The sequence below is a fragment of the Pteropus medius genome, unplaced genomic scaffold (assembly GCF_902729225.1).
Source record: "Pteropus medius unplaced genomic scaffold, Ma_sr-lr_union100, whole genome shotgun sequence".
Lineage (NCBI taxonomy): Eukaryota > Metazoa > Chordata > Mammalia > Chiroptera > Pteropodidae > Pteropus > Pteropus medius.
Genome location: NW_024349222.1, coordinates 4,147,975 through 4,167,562, shown reverse-complemented (window position 1 = coordinate 4,167,562; position 19,588 = coordinate 4,147,975). Strand labels below are relative to the sequence as shown.

Below are 19,588 nucleotides of genomic sequence, written 5' to 3'. Positions count from 1 at the left end.
TTCAGTTCTACGTTTTATTCATTTATTTTTGCTAAACTATGCTCAAATTTTCTCTTTGGATGGGACAAATTGCTTCAAGGCAAAGTTGGTTCTTGGATAAGCTCCTTCAGCAGTCATACCCCACTTCTGAACTGTTTATGATCTGATTAACATTTCTGAAAGTGTTTTAGAATCTACTTTATTTTAATTAAATTTATTGAGGCAACATTGGTTAATAAAATTATATAGGTTTCAAGTGTACAGTTCAAAAATATGTTGTATATATGTGGTATTGTGTGCTCACTACCCAAAGTTAAATTTCCTTCTGTGTCACCATATATTTGGCCCCCTTTACCCTTATCTATCTCCCCTACTCTGGTAACCACTAAACTATTGTTCGTGTACATGTGTCTCTGTTTATCTAGTTTGTTTGTTGCTCTCAGTTTCATATCCCACATATAAGTAAAATCATGTGGTTCTCAACTTTTTCCATCTGACTTATTTCACTTAGCATGATAAATTCAAGATCCATCCATGTTGTCGCAAATGGCAGTATTTCATCTTATGGTTGAGTAATATTCCATTGTATATATGTACCACAGCTTCTTCATCCAGTCATCTGTCAGAGGACTGTTGTTTCCAGACTTGGCCACTGTGAATAATGCTGCTTTGAACATTGCGGTGCATACATCTTTATAGATAAATGTTTTCAAATTTTAGGGGTAAATACCCAGAAGAGAGAATGCTGGTATGGTAATTCTATTTTTAATTTTTTGAGGAAATTCCATACTGTTTCCCACAGTGGATACACAATTTACATTCCCACCAGCAGTGCACAAAGGTTCTTTCTTATTATTAATTGTCCTGTTGATGATAGCCATTCTAAGTACTTTAGAGCCACCAGGGAACATGCTAAAATGTGGATTATTGGGTGCCGATGCATTAAATCTAAATCAGAGGTCTACTGAGGTAGCGCAAAGAGTGACTTCCTTCAGGCATACAATGGATAAATTGGTACATGCAAATTTATGATTTTTGGTTGTCACCAAAATTATATTCAGTATTCTTCCCACAGGTGTTTGCAAGGCACTGCTTCTTTTGTGACAGTCTTAGAATACCACTGGTTTATGAAACTGAATTTCTTTGAGGTGCAACTATACAAGTATTAAATATGTGTTGATAGGAATCTGAAAATGTTAATATTCCCAGTACTCTGTAATCTCCTTGTGGGAAGGAAGATTACTTTATATTTTTGTAAAGATATGCAAAAAACTTGGTCCTAGATGCAAAGGAGTTAAGATGGGCTGTTGATTAATATGATTTTGTATAATTTACCATCTGTTGGAAAAGGATCATCAGATGCGGAAGGCTCGAAACCTAATATCTGATTCTCATAGACTGCCGCAGTTACCTAAGGAGCATGATATGGAGAATCAACATCAGGGAAAGAGGAAATTTAGAACAAGGAAGAATCTCTGCAGATATAGAACAGAAAAAAATGTACATTGAGACATTCCTTGAAGGTTCTAATTTGCTTATAAGCAGTAACTTTCATATGGAGCGATATGGCCTGGGTCAGCTACTTGCTTACTGGGACCCGTACAAGTCCCTAACATTTTTGAAGTCTCAGTCTTCTCACTGCTAAAATTTGAATAATTAAAAATCTCAGCATTGCTTACCTACCTGCCTGTGCGTTTGTGAAGACAGAGAGAGAGAGAGAGTGCCTGAATACAGAAACACTTTGTAAACAGCCTCGTAAATATAAGGTATAGTTAATATCAAAGGCAAGACCTTGGAATCATTTTTTCTTTGAGTCAGAGTTGTAGGCATTATAGAATCACTAAGTTCCCTTCTGGCCTGTATCTTTTATCTAAAGGGAGTTTAGAGTGAGGTGCAGGGATGATTCTGTGACTGTCATCTTCATGTCTGGAAAACCTCAAAGCATCTCTTTCTCATCCTCCTAATGCCCCTCTATGGAATATTATCTGTTTTTCCTAAATCCCTATAGCACTTTGTCTACTAAATGCTTAACACATTTTCGTACATGTACACTAACTTGCTACTGCTCCATAAATGCACTTAGGGCAAAGATAGACCATATGGCAAAGCGGCTAAGACTATAGATTACAGTGTCAGATTGCCAAGAGTTGAATCCTATTTCTTCTTAATAACTGTTTGACATTGGCCGAATCACTTAACCTCTCTGGGCCTCAATACTTAGGGTAAGATTATTATGAAGAGAAAATTAGTTACTGTATGGAAAGGCCTATATAAATGTCAGCTCTCATAATCTTTCTGTTCTCCCCATCAAGGACGGTGTAATATAGTTTTTTGGCGTAACAATTTCTGAGGCCTTAATTTAGTGCAAGGATGACAAATATGTGACACGTGCGTTGCCATTTTCCCATCTCGTGTCACTCCATCAAGTTTGCGTGAGTCCCCTGCCAACTGTTTGGAATTACCATCTGAGAAAATACCTATTAGCCATTCACAGTTCATGAGATAATATTAGCTCTCTCTCAAAAGCATAATAATCTAAGAGATGGTAATACATCTTAAGTGAATTATTGTTTGTTTTTTAATTTCAAGTTCTACCACCTCAACCTGAAAACATCAAGATTTCCAACATCACAGACTCCACAGCCATGATCTCTTGGACAATCTTGGATGGCTATTCTATATCTTCAATTATCATCCGTTACAAGATTCAGGGCAAGAATGAAGACCAGCACATTGATGTGAAGATCAAAAATGCCACCATCACCCAGTATCAGCTCAAGGGCCTGGAGCCTCAAACAGTGTACCAGGTGGACATTTTTGCAGAGAACAACATAGGGTCAAGCAACCCAACCTTTTCTCACGAACTGACAACTCTCTCCGAGTCTCAAGGTTGGTAGAGCAGATAGGTATTTACATAGGATTATTTCTGAAGAGTATCAGAAAAGCACCACTGTCTTTAGAAATTTACCCTGTGTTTGTGTCATGTGATATAATTCATTTGTCCTGACACACTTCACCATCTCTAGATAGGTCCTTAAAATGGAAATGCCCCTGGGAAGGAGATCCTGTTGCTCCATTTTCTATTAATAAACCTCAGACTAAGTTAGCCCGTCAGCATTCCCTATGCAGCAATCGCAGCTCTGAGGAATATGAATTTGATTCTGTGGAGAAAGAACAACGTGGAATCTGCTTAGTGGGGTCAGGCCTGTGCGGTGCTTCAGCAGATGGCTCCAAGCACCACACTCCATTCTTTCTCAGAATACGCTTCTCTTTTAGTTTAGGTGACACTATGCTGTTCTGAGTTCTCTTCTACTTTTCGGATCCAGGTTATTCTGTCTGCATGTCCACCACTAACCTCCACCCCGGGCAGAGTAAGCTCTTTGAGATAGAGATCCCACAGATCGCCAAGCATGCTCTGACCAGTGTTTGTGATTGATAAAATCTGTCCAATGTAATTAAATGAACAAAGGTGGAGGGGCTGGAAGTGGAGGGAGGCTGCAGAATGTGGACTGCCTTCCCTTCGAAGTCTATCTGAAAGGGCACCTCCTAGCCCTCTGCATTTGTGATGTGTGCAAGGGAATTTAGACAGAAATGGCGATGTCTGCAAATTTATAATTTGGACTAGTTTGTTTTTATAGAAAATTGTATAGCACTAAAAATTTCTTGCTTCTCCTGAGGGTTACTTAGGGTTTAAAATTTTCAACTGAACAAGCTGTTTTCTGTGCCGATTCTTTGGAACATTTTTGAAATGTCCAAGGAATGGTGAGTCTGCCAACTATAAAGTTGTAGTTTTCAGATCACGCCCTTAATGAATGCATCATTTTCATAGTTACTAGTGTTTATCTATATGTAAAATACAAACATAAAAATTAAAAAACGAGACATAAAACAAAAACCCTCACCCTTTTATTCCGGACATTTCTTTATGCATAATGCATAGAGATAATCAGAAAGAGAGATGATCACAAAAGAATACTTGTGAGAAGATGGGGTCATGCTCTATGAGCTGTTTTTCATAAAGATATATTGAATTTAATTTTATTTGAATTTAAATAAGGAACTGAAGTGGAAGGATTAGACCTAAACCCTAAATTTAATGGTTTTGTTCTTCTGTCTTTCCCTTCCTCCCTACACCCTTCCCTAGTCTCTCCCTCCTTCCCTCCTTCCTTCCTTTCTTCCTTCTTTTCTTCTTTCTTTTCTTCTCCAATTGGTATTCTTAGATTTTCTCCATCAGCTCTTTAAAACAAGAAAAAAAAAATCTTACAGACTGTAAGCTCTTAGCATTATAAAGCTTTTCTAGGTGGGGAAGTTGTGCAGAGAGGTTTAGTCACTTTCCCAAAGTCATACATCTAGTCAGTCATTTTCACTGTTATTCAACAATATGCATCTGCTTGGGCCTCTACTTGGAAGTAAAACTTGAACAAACGACAACTAATGGTTAGCAATTGCCATCTAAAAAACACTTTTGCACTTTTTTTTTCTAAAAGATCTTAAAACAACCCCATGTGTCAGACTCACTCTATCGAGATTCAGAAAATAAATGAGCAGTCCTAGGTCACTTAACAATTAGGTAGCAGGGCTAGGGCTGCCATTACATTTACATTCCACTGGGACTTCTCCCGTAGGTGGTCTTGGCACCTCTCCCTACCTAAACTAACCCTGCTGCTTCTCCGTGTTCCCCTGCACAGTACCAGCAGAACTCGGAGGTGGGAAGATGCTGCTTATAGCTATCCTTGGCTCGGCGGGAATGACCTGCCTGACAGTGCTGTTCGCCTTTCTGATCATGTTGCAGTTGAAGAGGGCAAACGTCCAAAGAAGAATGGCCCAAGCCTTCCAAAATGTGGTAGTGTCTCCTCTTCCTACTAGTTAATAAGCTCAAGTGTGCACATATGCAGAACCTTCACTTTAAAGATGTGGACCTGGAAATTTACTTGTAAAGCAAATATTTCCCTTAAGCAAGTCTCATCTTCTCTTTGGCTTCCACTATTAAATGGGAGATAATAGCATAACTATGGAATTTCCTGTCTGAAACAGAACAATTTTGAGAGTGAAAAGGTTGCTCTTAATAATTGTGCTGGAAACCAGGCATTATACAGGACTATTGCCCTGCCAAAATGAGATGTATAACCATTCTAGTGATAAGTCACCAGAGAGAGTAATCTTGCAAAATAAGGAATTAAACATTTTTGGTAAGGAAGGACATGAGGGTAACCAGACCTCAGGGTGGTGGGTAACGGTGTATTGCATTAGACAAGTTTCCCCCACGTTTTCTTATTTCCAGTTCCTATTTCCTACTTCTAATATATTCCTCAATCCTATCATCCCTTATATACATAAGCATTATATATACATGTGTTCATCTCCTATTCCTGTGTACCATGTGGTCTGCAGTCATAGTTCATGGTGCTTGGCACAGCCTTTTCCTTTCATCTAGGAATCTGACCAGTCGCAATGGTTACAAAATCATATTTAACCTTTAGGTATCCCACTGGAATAGTTTTGGTATACTGCAGCCCGAACATTTCTCTAGTTTGTGGTTTGGGGCTCTGTAAAATTAGATAGTACCCAACTTTATCAATTCTGTATATAAAACACTGAATACAATTGCTTATTCCAAATGAAGTACATCTTCGTGTACATGAGCCCTCGAGATTCCCCCCAGTGGAGGTCAAGATTAGATTTGTTATCTGACTCCATGCAAGAGCTGGCCCAACTCAGGCTGTTGCGGGTGAGGAAGGACCAGAAAGGGGTGGGTAGCCCTGAAGGAGCTTGCCATGATACCATCAGCAGCCACTTAAACTCAGGAGGAATGGAGACACTCTGTTGAACTCTGCTCTAAACAGCAGTCATCCTGGGGCCAGACTCTGCTCCAGAGTGTGCATGGAGATTCTAAGCCTCAGGATGGGTGGGAGAGAGGGAGCGAGAGCCAAGAATACACCAAGGTGATGCTAGAAAAGCCCTCACTGAGGTACATCCTGTGACTTCCTCGGATAGAATTGTTGAGTTATTTTCCAAATAGAACTGAACACTTGCTCATCCTACAGCAAAGTGGAAACTCAAGGGTGACTAACTCGGGAACATGCCATGTCATGGCATACATGCTGTTAGCCCAGCTTCCCGGCCCTCTGTAGACATCGTTAATCGATCATGGCGTGCTTCCCCACTGAGGCCCAGAATTGTGCCCATACAGCTCATTGGACAACCAGTTCATCAGAATGAGTTTGTTAGATAAAACCTATTTCCATCTCCATTCTAGAATTAGACATATCTTTTTTTCATCTGGTATGGATACAAACCAGGAGGTATTATGTACCTTAGAATTATGGAAAACCCTGACATAAAACCATGAAAAAATTATTTTTTCAGAGGGAAGAACCAACTGTACAGTTCAACTCAGGAACCCTGGCCCTGAACAGGAAGGCCAAAAACAACCCAGATCCTACAATTTATCCAGTGCTTGACTGGAATGACATAAAATTTCAAGATGTGATTGGGGAGGGTAATTTTGGCCAGGTTCTAAAGGCGCGCATCAAGAAGGACGGATTACGGATGGACGCTGCCATTAAGAGGATGAAAGGTCAGTGCTCAGCCAGATCGAGTCAGCATTTCAGTAGGGTGGGGAGAAAACTTGACTTCCTGTTGAATCTTTCCTCTACGGCCTTGCATTCTCTAAGCAAAACATTGGCATGATGTCAGATACAGCTGCTATGTGCAACTGAAGGTGATGTTTCCTTTGAGGTCAGCCTGTGATAGGGATCAGGATGTAAATATGAAGGCACGAGCTATTTAAATGCCACTGTGTTGATTCCTTGGGATGTGAGAATGCAGATTTTCTGTCACACACTGCTAACTTATGGGGAGCAGTATTGTTTCTTTTAATGCAGTGGTCCTCAAAATTCAGTGTGCATCAGAATCACCTGGAAGCCTTGTTTAAAAACAAAACAAAACAAACTCTTGGGCCCCATTCCACAGTTTGATTCAGTAAGTATGATTCAAGGCCTGAGAATTTGCATTTCTAATTAGTTCCCAAGTGATACTGATGCTGAGAGATTGGAGAGCACACTTTGCAAACCACTGTCTTCATGAATTATCTGCATCACAATTCCTGGAGACCTTGTAAGAAATGCATGCACTTGGGCTTTTCCACCCCCAGTTCTACTACATTCAAATTTCTTAACACACTTTCTTAACACACTTTCTCAATGATTCTTCTGTACAAGTTTGAAAACCACTGATGGAAGGTCACAAGAACTAAGTCTTTCCTAGTCATGACTGCTTGATGCCTATGCATGTAACAAGATTGGAAAATGAACGTCTTCTGAGAAAGCAGAATGCCTAGCTCCCTGGCTCTACTAACCATCTTCTCTTATGTGTGAAACAGAAGTTTGACTGTGAAGCTGCACCGTTGTCAGACTTGGACAGCAGTGCATGAGAGCTGGGGACATAATTAACTTTTTGTTGGGCTGGTCCGTAATAAGGACACCAACGTCACGGATGGGGTTTCCCTGCAGTATTGAGCCTCAGATGAGAATTCACCCTAAATCTTAATCATTGCTGCTTTGTGCATTGTTAGAAAACACCATTCAGAAAACAAAACAATATAAACAAAATATTAACTATGCTTAGAGATAGTAATGTTTCAGCGGGTGCATGCACACGCACACACACACACGCGCACACACACACACACTCACACTCATGTACACTCACACCTACCTTGCTTAGTAGCCAGAAATCCCTTTTTGGTTTTGCTACTTTAGCCACAAGGAGTTTGGGGGAGCAGTAAGGACAGTGAGAGGAGAGAGGGTGTAGAATCTCTTAAATTAGTTTGTATTGGGCTCTGACCTGAGCCTGACTGCTAGGTCACGCCCAGGTGAAGAGGGAAAACACCTTAATGTCACCAGGGCAGAAAATTTCTACAGGGAGAGTGATGCATTCAAACGAGGGCAGTTCCTGAAGTCAAGGGACAACCTTGTTATAAAAACAATTTCATTTTAAAAATACTCCGAGGACATCGACCCTCAGGCTCCTATGGTATGAACAAGGTATCTGACTTGGGATTGCCTGTTAGTTAGTCTTACAAGTACCCTTAGCCCATACGAAATATTCTCATCACTTCCAAGCACATTCGGGTATGCACACAGACTCCAGCACTCCAATGTTATCTTGCAGAAAATGATAACAGCACACTGTCACCGACTCAAGGCCGACTGGTTTGTGCATCAACCAAAGAGCCTTCCCTGCAGCCTGGTGGGTGCCTGGTGATTCTCCCTCTGATTAAAGTGCTAGTGAAGAGACAGGATGGATAAAAACAAATGCAAGTCAGTCTCCTGACTACCAAGCAAATTTTATAAAAAAGTCATTGAGATTTGAGTTTTTACCATAGGACTGGTTTGTGAAAAAGCAAGCAAGTTAAAATTATTGAATAAAGTCAGGTGTGTGCTTTATTGGTGATGTGTCAATGAAATTTGGTCTGATTCCTCAGCATATCTGTCTCTGGACAGCAGACCCAGCTGGAAGAGAAAGAGTCTACAGGTGGCGGCAGCTCCCTCTGCATCGAGTCATTGCCCTGGGTATTCTAGGGCTCCGATGAGAACATTTTAGAGATGTGGTTCTCAACCAAGGGTGGGAGGCATCTGGCAACGTATGGGAACATTTTTGTTTGGCTTACTGGTATCTAGTGAGGAGAAGCTAGAGATTCTGCTAAACACCCTACTATGCACAGGACAGCCCCCAACGACACAGAAGTATCAGCCATGTTGACAGTGACAGTTTTCTTCCTCAGAGTAATCTTTTTGATTTCTCTACAGTTTTTCAGACCTAATGGTGACTGAGGGCACCTGAAGGTCCCAGTGAGCAGGAAGGGACAGTTATTTCCGAAGAGGAATAATGAAGAGAGATCGTAACTCTTGACTTTCTTCCCAGAATATGCCTCCAAGGATGACCACAGGGACTTTGCAGGGGAATTGGAGGTCCTTTGTAAACTTGGACATCACCCAAACATCATCAATCTCTTGGGAGCGTGTGAACATCGTGGTAAGATGCTCTTTTCTTGTCATTCCTACCAGAGATTTTTTTTTTTAAAACAAACACATTCTATATTGAAATTAGAAAAGATAATAGTCTTAGAACGTTATCTATTTTTTTAAGTTGCAGTTTCAATCCAAATGTCTACTTCCATTAACAGTGTGCTAAGGTTTGGCATCTTTTTGGAGGTAAGACCTAAGGCTGGATCATTTGCCCTCTGATGTGTTCAGCCATTATTGCCCAAAGGTATCCCTGCCCCCCACAAGCCTCTATGCTCGCTAATCCAGAGATTTTCACAGCTGCCACTACTAGGTAGACTGCAGGAGCCCTTGGCACCAGGAAGAGTGAAGTGCGTCTCTTCTTCTTCTCCTAGTCTCTCATCTTTCCCTCCAAACCCAAACAACCGATAGTCTGAATGCCAACAATCTACTGTAACATGAAAACACTGATAATACTTAGGTAAAATAATAATAACAAGCTTATATCTAACAGAACTCTGTTATTTCCAAATTGTACAATTTCCTATACAAATTACATTGGGGCTTTACAATTACCCTATGTCTCACATGCTTTTAATGTTCAACTTCTATTATTAATTCAAATATTTATCGAGTACTTTTATGGGTTTATCTCTGCATGCTACGTGGGTTTGTAGTTCTGAATCTATGATTAAACATAACTTCTCCTGGAAAAGTTTTCTCCCACTAAAAAGCTCCACAAAGTAATTATTTACAAACTTGACAACCTCTTGTTGACTTTGCAGCACAAAACCAACAATAGAAGAGACTGTTTCCTTTTCCTCAGTTTATTAAACTAAAAATACTAGTGCTTCATACAATATATCATTCTGTGATCCAATAAGGGTGTAATTCTGAAAGCCAGATCATGTCCTTAGGTTAAATAATGAAGTAATAACATTTATTTTTGAATAGTTTCCTGAAAACAATAACACAGGACAGCAGTAGATGAAAGTTTAAAAAAATGAAAACCAACAACACAAAAAGAGACATCTTTTAAACTTGTGCTCTATCATCACATTAGCATATAATTGGTTGGTTTTTCAAATTTACAATTCAATAAGCGAGTGAGAAAGCACATTCATACCAGAATGGAAGTATGTCTTTCCTTTTAGCACAGCAGGATTCAGTACTATAAGACTTTCTGGGGGCAGAATTTCAACTTATTAGAATATCTTTTAGGTTCAAAATCATTCAACACTTTACATTTTAAAAAGTGGGATACAAAAAAAAACTACCTTTGAAAGACAGTAAAACCACTCTGATTTTTGCTGGCTCTAAAGAACAATGTTTTTATCAAAGAAGGTATTCTTTTATTAAGAAGAAAAAGAGAAAAACCATTTGGAATAAAAATAAGACAAGAGACCATAATTTCTTCTAGGAACTATTGTTTTTTCCCCCCTAAAAGTCATATTTTTCTGGTTTCTGTAAGCAAAATACAATCTTTGACACTAGACTCTGCTGACCAGTCTGGTGACTTAGTGTGGATTTTAGGGAGAAATAGAAGGCAGGAGAAAGTTATGACTTGTGGGTTTTGCTGCTATGGGTATTTAATCAGTTTGGGTTTTTGTTGTTATTCTTGTTTTTATTTATTTGTTATTTCTCAAATAACCTTAAGAAAAACTAGAGATTGACTGGAATAGCATGCCTGGCTCATATTAAGTTCTCAATTAGTATTGAATAAAAAATAAAAGGTGACATAGACTAGATGTCTTAGATCCTCTGGAGGCAAATGCTTTGATTCCCTCCTATTGTTATTAGTAAGTAGGTGAAAGCATTCAAGAAGCCCTCCTTGTTAGTCCACATTTGATAAGAAAGGGGAGGGGGTTAGAAAGAGGGGAACTTTGAGTTCAAGCATGACACCCTTTAAGTATTGCAGGATGACACTTATCTCCCTCCTTTCCCCAGGATTACTGATGGTACTTTTAGATGAAACGAAGTTTTATATGCAATTCCAAGGACCACAGCACATCTCAGAAACTTCAAAGCTGTTTAGGTCCACTAGTAAGGAGGTTTTTCTCCCTTTCCCCACAGGCTACCTGTACCTTGCCATCGAGTATGCTCCCCATGGAAACCTGCTGGACTTCCTACGCAAAAGCCGAGTGCTGGAGACCGACCCGGCATTTGCCATTGCCAACAGCACCGCTTCCACACTATCCTCCCAACAGCTGCTTCATTTTGCGGCAGATGTGGCCCGGGGGATGGACTACTTGAGCCAAAAACAGGTTTGTTGTAAGGACGTTGCTTTGGACATCTTTCCTTAGAAATTCTCTCTAGAATCAGATTAGGTAACTGTACTTTTTTCAGTCACCTCTCTTATTTAATTCCTTTTATAATCTCCCTAATTTTAATCTCTTTGTTAATAGTCCATCTATTTATATAGATGTTAATGCCCAACCATGACAATATATATTTATCTAGTGAATTGCATCATATGTGTCTGGCGAGGTGCTTTAACTGACCTTAGCTTCATTTGGCTCCAAATGATGCTGAGTAGTGGAGGACTAAAATGGCAACAGGAAGATTTAACAACCTGTGTTTTTTTCCCTGAAATGCTTCTCTCAAGATGTGGTGGGTCATTTGACAGAACCCATTAACAGGATTTTAGAGAGGAACTTTAAGGGAGCTGGATTAGGTGACTTTTTAAAACTCATTTTCACACTATTCTATTTCCCAAAGTCTTTGCCCCTAAGGCATTGTGCTAACAAAATGAAATGAAAAAGCGAATATGATGCTGAAAATACTTGATTTTTTTTTCAAATTTCAGTTTATTCACAGGGATCTGGCTGCCAGGAACATTTTAGTTGGTGAAAACTATGTAGCCAAAATAGCAGATTTTGGATTGTCCCGAGGTCAAGAAGTTTATGTGAAAAAGACGATGGTAAGTTGAAAACAGAGATATTGATAGCATCTTTTCCAGGCTCCTCCCCCTACTGATGTCGCTTCTCTTAGAAGACCATTGTTCTTCCATGATCGAGGCATCTGACCATATATTCCAGTAGATACTGCCCGGGCCCAGCAAACATCCTTACTACATTTTGATTCCTAAAAGGACTGGAGGGTGCATATTTACCACTGTCACATGTGGCCAAGTAATGGAACATGCAAGCCTAGTGGTGCAGAGGCTTGGGTCTGGATGCCGTCCGGACCCTTAGGTGTCTCACTCAGAAACCTTTAGGTCTGATGAACAATACCTGGTCTCCCTATCCTGGGATGACTCCAGCTTTCATATGATATAGAGGCCCCTTTTGTCCTTGTAGCTACCAAATTGCCTCCACAAGGCTCAGGTTTCTGAATTTATCCTGAAATTCCAGTTTCCTTTCTTTTCAACATACTTATTTTAGTGACCGACAAGATGACACAGAAATAATTTTCAAGAATGTTTTGAAAAAGAAATGACCCATACATAGTTCACTACCTGGACACATTTATTTTTCTATTTTTATTTTTTACTTATTGCCTTCCAGAAGCACACACATTTGTGCAGTTAAGATCACAGTGAACCATTTTGGATCTTTCCACTCCCTTTTTTGATAAGGGTTTGAAGTGGGGCCCCTTAGGCTCTTAGAGATGACAGCACAGACCAGCCCTGGGGGCTTATTTCTGTGCCTCCCTGAGGTCTGATTTCCAGGCAATACTTTTTCCGTAAGCTTTTCAGAATTTGCCCCACTCAAAGCAGGTATTTCTCCAGGTGGGGGCTGAGCTTGTCTTAAAGAAACAAGACCCAGCACCCACCCATCTACTCCAGCTCTTCTCCCTCCTCCTTGGCCACCTGTTTCTTTCACAGAACCCTTTTCCTTGCTTTGCTCCTGCATTTGAGAGATGTGGTACCCTAGATGAAAGGGTGGAGGGACAAACATAGTTTATCTCCACAACCTATGCATTTTATTTGGATGATCTCCTCAGATCCTTAAGGCAAACACTGGTTTGCTTGGCATTTCATCAAGGGCAGGGATTTCTGAAGTCTTGGAAAAATTAGAAGGAATTCTTAGAGGGGCAGAACACTGGTCAGGGTTTAACTCTGCTTCCTAATGGCAGGGTAAAGTGCTCCATGGCAGCATGGGGTCTGGGGAGGAAAGGCACAGGGCGAGGGAAAGGGGAGAAAAGGAGAAAAGATTGGAGAGGGACAAGCTCCCTGCAAGAAGGTTGCAGTTCAGAAAGACACCACCAGAGGGCAGAATGGCTACCTTCTTTGGCCTATTGTTTAAGTTAGAGATTTTCAACTCTTTTGAACTTCAGAATCATCTGGGAAGCTTTTAAAAACTATAGTTGCTAAGTCTTACTTCTTAGATAGTCTGATTCATCTGTTCTGGGGTGGGGCTTCTGCATCAATTTTAATACCAAGAATGCACATACACACACACACACACACACACGACACACACACACGAGCGTGCACGCACACACATTTTTTTTTATATAAAACTGCAGTAGAGACCCCATGAGGTACGAGAACTTACAATATTTGCATGTCTTTGAATTTGAAAACACAGTTGTAGGTGGAACACATACAAAACAAGAGCTCCTGACTCTGCTGAAGCCCACATAGGGTTCCCTGTGGATTTGAGTGAGCCGCAGCCTTGAGCAAGCTGCCAGCCTTGTGAGGGGCTCTGACCTGCCTAAGTGGAGTCTCTCTTTGTTCTTTTCAGGGAAGGCTCCCGGTGCGTTGGATGGCGATCGAGTCACTAAATTACAGCGTATATACAACCAACAGTGACGTGTGAGTCAGCCTCTTATTGCTGAGGGTTTTTCCTCCCAAGAAAAAGATGTATTTTTAGAGAGAGAGGTTTTAAAGAGAAGCAAGAATATTATGTCCCTCTGGGGAATAAAACTAATCAATAAGCCCAGGAAATGAATTCATAAAATAAATGAAGCCACAGAGTTAACAGTTTTCAGAGTGTAAATCATTGGTGACAGGCTTTAGGTTTCCTTCTGCTTGTCGAGGAGAGATTGCAAGTGGTGAATGCTTGATCTCTAGAGGAGCAAGGGGCATGCCAGCCTGCCTGTGGCCCCACTTCCCAGACAGCTCTGTGCACAGGACCTGGATCAGAGAAGGCAGCCCAGAATGGCTGCTGAGGGTCGGAAGTGGCAGGAAGGCCAGACAGGGGAGGACACCTCTGCTTGCTGCCTACAGCGGCAAGTCTCAAGCTGGTGGTGAAGGAAGCTTTGGGATTGAGACTTAGGCCGTCTTGCCCACACCCGCTATTTTCAGGAGGAGACTTGTCCAGGGGGTTTCGCTTATGCGTGGGGATGAAGAGGCTGGCAATTACTATATCCTCACTGTGGGCAAGGTGTTTTTTATGTTATCCCATGTCATCTCTGCATAGCTTTGAGGAAGATTGGTATCTCCACTTTCAGAATAATATATTAAGAAGCCTCAAGGTTTTGGTAACATATCCCAGGTCACATGAGTATCAGGTGGCAGAGATGGGACTCAGATCTGTCTGGCTTAGAATTTCACCTGCTTCCTACAGTACCACCTTGCATTCTCTACCTAAAGTAAGTTGGATGGGGTGGGGGGGCTCTAGCAGCTCTATTTCCCTGATGTAATCCTCCCATAGGCCTAAGAGGAGATAAACACAGGCTGTGTGCACGGACCTATCCCAGTGAGCAGACTTTTAATATTTTCTTTCCTTACAAAGGACCAGTCATCCTGGTTTTGAAGGCAGAGAATTGACTGTTCCACCTGTTTATTGGTTTCTCTATTTCCCTTCCACAGATGGTCTTATGGAGTGTTACTGTGGGAGATTGTTAGCTTAGGTGAGTATCCGTTTCTCTCCCAGGTGAAACTCCAGGCAAAAGGCCCAGGCCCCTCCTGTGCTCCCTCACTGTGTAATTCCAAGGGTATCGTTTGTATGTGGTGTCACCAGATGTGACTTGGAAAGAGAACTTTATGAGTTTCAGTGTATAAGTGTGTTTTATTCACACATTTCTCTTTTTGAAAGCCCTACAGCTTATGTCATATTCGATACTAACAACCACTATACTAACAACACACCCACCAACCATGGTGAACATGAACTCGGATATCTGATATAGATTAGCTGTCTCTGATGGTGCAAAGATGTCATAGAGCTATTGCAGGTTTACTTCCACAACTTAAAAATGGTACATTATACAACCAATAAGAGCCATAATTTGAAAGCTAATAGCCTATGAAAATGTACATGCCAAAAAAATGTACATACATCATGGTCCTAGTTTTATAAATATTACACTTTTAAAAATCTGAAGGGACTACACAGAAAGGTAACAAAAGCTATTGCATTTTTTCATGTTTTTTTTTTTATCTTTTCAAATTTTCTACAATAAACATATTTCTTTTATAATTAAAATTGTAGATACAATAGGAATTGCATAACTATAGACTTCTAATTAAGGAAAAGGTACAGATGTGCTGTTTGTAGACAGACTTGGGGAAGAAAAATAGCCCTGTAAGTCAGGAACCCCGTAGTAGATCTTTCCACTGAAGGAACGGCCACACTGCAGTACGGTCTGTAGTTTATCCTTTGTAGGTTTGTAGTCCAGCTTTGACATACAGTGGGTTCGCTCAAAGAGCAAGATCATGCTCAGTGCACCCCCTGACACACCCATCTTTCTCCCAGGCTCCTGGCTTCTGGCCCCTGGGCAGAAGACTTTGCCTTCTGCACCAGCACCAGAGGAGCCTTAGGGCAACACCGGTTCTGTCTTCCAGGTGGCACCCCCTACTGCGGGATGACGTGTGCAGAACTCTACGAAAAGCTGCCCCAGGGCTACAGACTGGAGAAGCCCCTAAACTGTGATGACGAGGTGTAAGTCAGGCCTCATCTTATTTAACCCTCCTGCTGCGTGTTTCGTGGACAGACTGCCGCTAATGAAGGAATTAGCTAATTCATACACATATACCTATATGTATACACACACCCACAGACACTGAGATTGCAAATAGCTAGAAAAAAAGGCTTTTTAAACTAAGACTGTTACGCATGAGCAGGTAAGAATCGCTTTCTAGGCATAGATATTTATGGTGAAATTGGGAGACATTTAAGGTGATGATTCTTGGGAAGGTTGAAATGAGGAAGGTCAACAAATGCAGAAAAGATCTGAAACAAATTGATGAAATTATTCATGAATAAATAAATGCCTTGAGGCTAACTTTGAGGATAATGATTTCAGAGCTGTTACATTAAGGAAGATAGATTTTTCTTCATAGAATTTTGATTCTACTAAGATCATTTTCCAGGAGTAAGAATTATTCCAAGGGGAAAAATGAAAAACTTCAGTGATACCAGAATTCCCTGAATTTAGCAGAGGTTAGAAGCTGCCTAATTAGCCTGATTTGAAGAGTGAAAGGCTCTAGGGTGAAGAAATAACTTACTGTCTATGCTGAGCCATTGCCAAGAGTAAAAGAGGGTGCTATTATGTTCCTGGGACAAGAGACTTAAACTATTCCAACCTAGGCAAATGAAATATACTTGAACCATCAGCACTGGACAGTCCCTAAAATCCCACCTTTTAAGATTCATTCCACGAGGAGTGAGATTTTTCACTCATTATGAAAATTCCGGTAAAGTACAAACTGTTCTAGAATCTGTCCCCTGAGGCCAGTGGTTGACGGCCTTCTGTGTACGTAGTTTCCCCTGAGGCATTTGTTTAGTTTGTGAAATCTTGAGCCTCACTCCCAGACGTTTTGGTTCTGTAGTCTAGTGTGTGGGTCTCAGAAACCTGCATTTTAATAATGCAAGTACTTCCAGGCAAATTTGAGAAAGTAGTGCCTTAGACCAGTGCTTCCCAAACTATGTTCATGGAACGTGCAAGATGTAAAAAAATGATACGGGGAAAGAAGCTCTGTGGTCAATTATGTATGGGAAATATCATGTCAAAACTGGTTAAACCGGGATTTTGTTTGTTTTTAATGGCAGGAATTCCCCGGATTTGACGCCAGTCCCAGAGGGAAATGCAATAGGTGGCGTTTTGTAAATTTGTTTGAGCGTGAAGCCATTTTTTAAAACAGAACTCTAACATGTTGAGGGATGCAGTATCCCAAGGGAGATAAATGCTGCCCTAGAAACATGACTCAGCTCCTCCCAGATGATCAGAATAGCTGAGGCCAAGGTTCTGAAGAAATGGTGCCTGTGGCAGGCACTGGGTCCACTGAGAAGAAAGAGGACTTAGCGAGGCAGGAGGCCTCACAGACACTTTCTAGGTGCTGCACCTTTGTCTTCTGCTGGCTAAGCTTAATGATTGTGTGTTGAATGGTAATATTCTCTTCTCTTTTTTGCATACCCTATGCTTGGCCATGCCCGGGACTCTAGCACAGGCATAGAGTTAACCCTTTAATTCTGTTTTCAAAGGTATGATCTAATGAGACAATGCTGGCGGGAGAAGCCCTATGAGAGGCCCTCGTTTGCCCAGATATTGGTGTCCTTAAACAGGATGTTAGAAGAACGAAAGGTGAGTATGGCATTCAAAGCAGGGGCATTTTCATTCGAATTTCTCATATGCCCAGTGTAGTTAATAGAAAGCTGATATAATTCAATTATGTCAGGTTCTCCTTGACATAGCCTTAGGTATTATAGGGACATAAAAGATGTGGTCCCCAACTCTGAGACAATTACAATTTTGGAGGAAATAAGATGTCTATACAAGATGTAGTCATACACAGTAGAACAACATTTAGAATTAGTCTATTCGAGCTAGGAGGAATCTTAAATCTTATCAATCATGTAGCCTGACCCTTTAATTTTATAGATGAGGAAACAGTCTCAGAGGCAAAAGTGACTTGCTCAAGGGCACAGAGCAGGTAGACAACAGAGCCTGGTCTACAGGCTACTGGGGGGAGGGCCAGGAGTTCCATAGAAAACTCCTAGAAGTTAGGTGGCTGAATGTGAATGTATTGAGTTCAAAAGACTAATCTAGTTTTAGGAAAATACATTTTGAAAGTCATCAGAGCCCAAGTGGTAACTGCACCAGAGATATGGGTGCAATCACACAGGGAAAAGTGAGGATGAGAAGTGGACAGAGGGAGGAGCCTAAAAGAAGTGGAACTTTTCAGGAGGGACCAATGAGGACAGTGAGAAAGAGAAGCTCAGAAACCAAGCAAAGCGAGAGGATGAAATCTGACTGGCAGGAGTCAAGGGATGCATTTCAGGAAGAAAGCTGTCAAATACAAAAGAGGAACTGAGGACAGAAAACTGTCCCCCAAGTACCTAGTGTTTAAATCGAAATAAGCCAAGGAAACCAGGGTATTTACCGTAACTGCCCCCAGCAGAGGCAGTACTGAGGCAGCCCGTGTCTCTGAATCACTCTTGTTCTTCTAGACCTACGTGAATACCACGCTTTATGAGAAGTTTACCTACGCAGGGATCGACTGCTCTGCTGAAGAAGCGGCCTAGGACAGACCATCATCATCTAACATTGTTTCCCCTCCAGCAGGAGACATCCTTGATGCCAAGGAAGCATGCGAGCCTCTGCCAAGAGAGGTGACATAGAATAGAGAAGTGTATATATATTGCTGTACGTCTGGGACTTTCATCACAAAAACCCCTGTGTGTGAATTTATAGTACACTCTGACTCTAATAGAACTGTATATACTGTTTTGAGTAAGAATGTGCTGAAATTAGAATGCCTGTTTGTGGTTTCATATGCAATAATATATTTTTCTAAATATGTGGATTTTAAAGGTAGGTGTGAGAGTACAATTACTGTAATGCATAATTCATTACTGTCCTAGATATTTTTGATATTTACATTTATATTGATTGCTATGAAATATTTTGCTGTAGAGAAGTAAAATATTGTTAACAGACTTAATACTGACCCTGATAGCACAGGTAAGAAAAGTGGGGGGAAATGTATAAGTTCTAACAGGACATAGGTTAACATTTAAGAGACTGAAAATCCAAGTGATATAAAGCAGATTCTTCTATCCCTAAATTTTCTCCCTCATCTGTAGAAGCCATTGAATTTCACTGGCTCATTTGAAAACTTTGTCATGTATTTCCAGAGCCCACGAATCAGTCAGAATGTTAAATATCTAAAAAGACTTAAATCTCATTCCTTAGATGCCTAAGACCTTTTTAGGTTTTACATAAATAAGTTTTAAAAAATTAATGGGATTTGGTTTTAGTTTTTTTGGTAACATTGATTTGTGTATTTTAAGAAATTAAAATAGGAAGGCTGGAGTTATATTTGGGAGACATGTAACATTAATCATACCAAATTAACATCCTTACATGTATTGTACATCATAAAAACTGTTTCGATCAGTTATAGGCTTACTATTTATACTGTAGGCACATGTTACACTGAGATCATATAGTAAGTAAATAATAAATGTCTTGCCTACCAAGATTTTTTTGTGCAGGAATGTGTCTCAGGTATTACCAAATGTTTTTGTGATACTTTAGAGAAAAACATCTTAATGTATCATCCTCCAACTTGTCAGTAATAGGTATGTAGAAGAGTCGGTGGCCATATTCCGCTTGACATGGCATGTCAAGCTTACAAGCTCAGGAATGACTTCTAGAAGTGTCCACCTGTCTAGTCCATCTTCTTGCAGTGTGCTGTCGTGTTTCAATGAGAA

General features: G+C 40.6%; 1 protein-coding gene across 2 annotated transcripts in view; it reads left to right on the top strand.

Annotated features, from left to right (window-relative positions):
- Positions 1-19,354, top strand: part of TEK (TEK receptor tyrosine kinase) — a 96,002-nt gene extending 76,648 nt beyond the window's left edge. Inside the window, exons 13-23 of one of the 2 annotated variants that reach the window (XM_039880682.1) lie at positions 2,569-2,868; positions 4,668-4,819; positions 6,346-6,556; positions 8,905-9,015; positions 11,058-11,248; positions 11,791-11,904; positions 13,673-13,743; positions 14,743-14,783; positions 15,718-15,814; positions 17,357-17,456; positions 18,323-19,354. In XM_039880682.1, the coding sequence (XP_039736616.1) occupies positions 2,569-2,868; positions 4,668-4,819; positions 6,346-6,556; positions 8,905-9,015; positions 11,058-11,248; positions 11,791-11,904; positions 13,673-13,743; positions 14,743-14,783; positions 15,718-15,814; positions 17,357-17,456; positions 18,323-18,397 (1,463 nt within the window). In that variant the 3' untranslated portion in view covers positions 18,398-19,354. Of the gene's footprint in view, positions 1-2,568; positions 2,869-4,667; positions 4,823-6,345; positions 6,557-8,904; positions 9,016-11,057; positions 11,249-11,790; positions 11,905-13,672; positions 13,744-14,742; positions 14,784-15,717; positions 15,815-17,356; positions 17,457-18,322 lie in introns of both variants that reach the window. The other variant, XM_039880681.1, reaches the window with a different exon arrangement.
- The last annotated feature ends 234 nt before the right edge of the window (positions 19,355-19,588 follow it).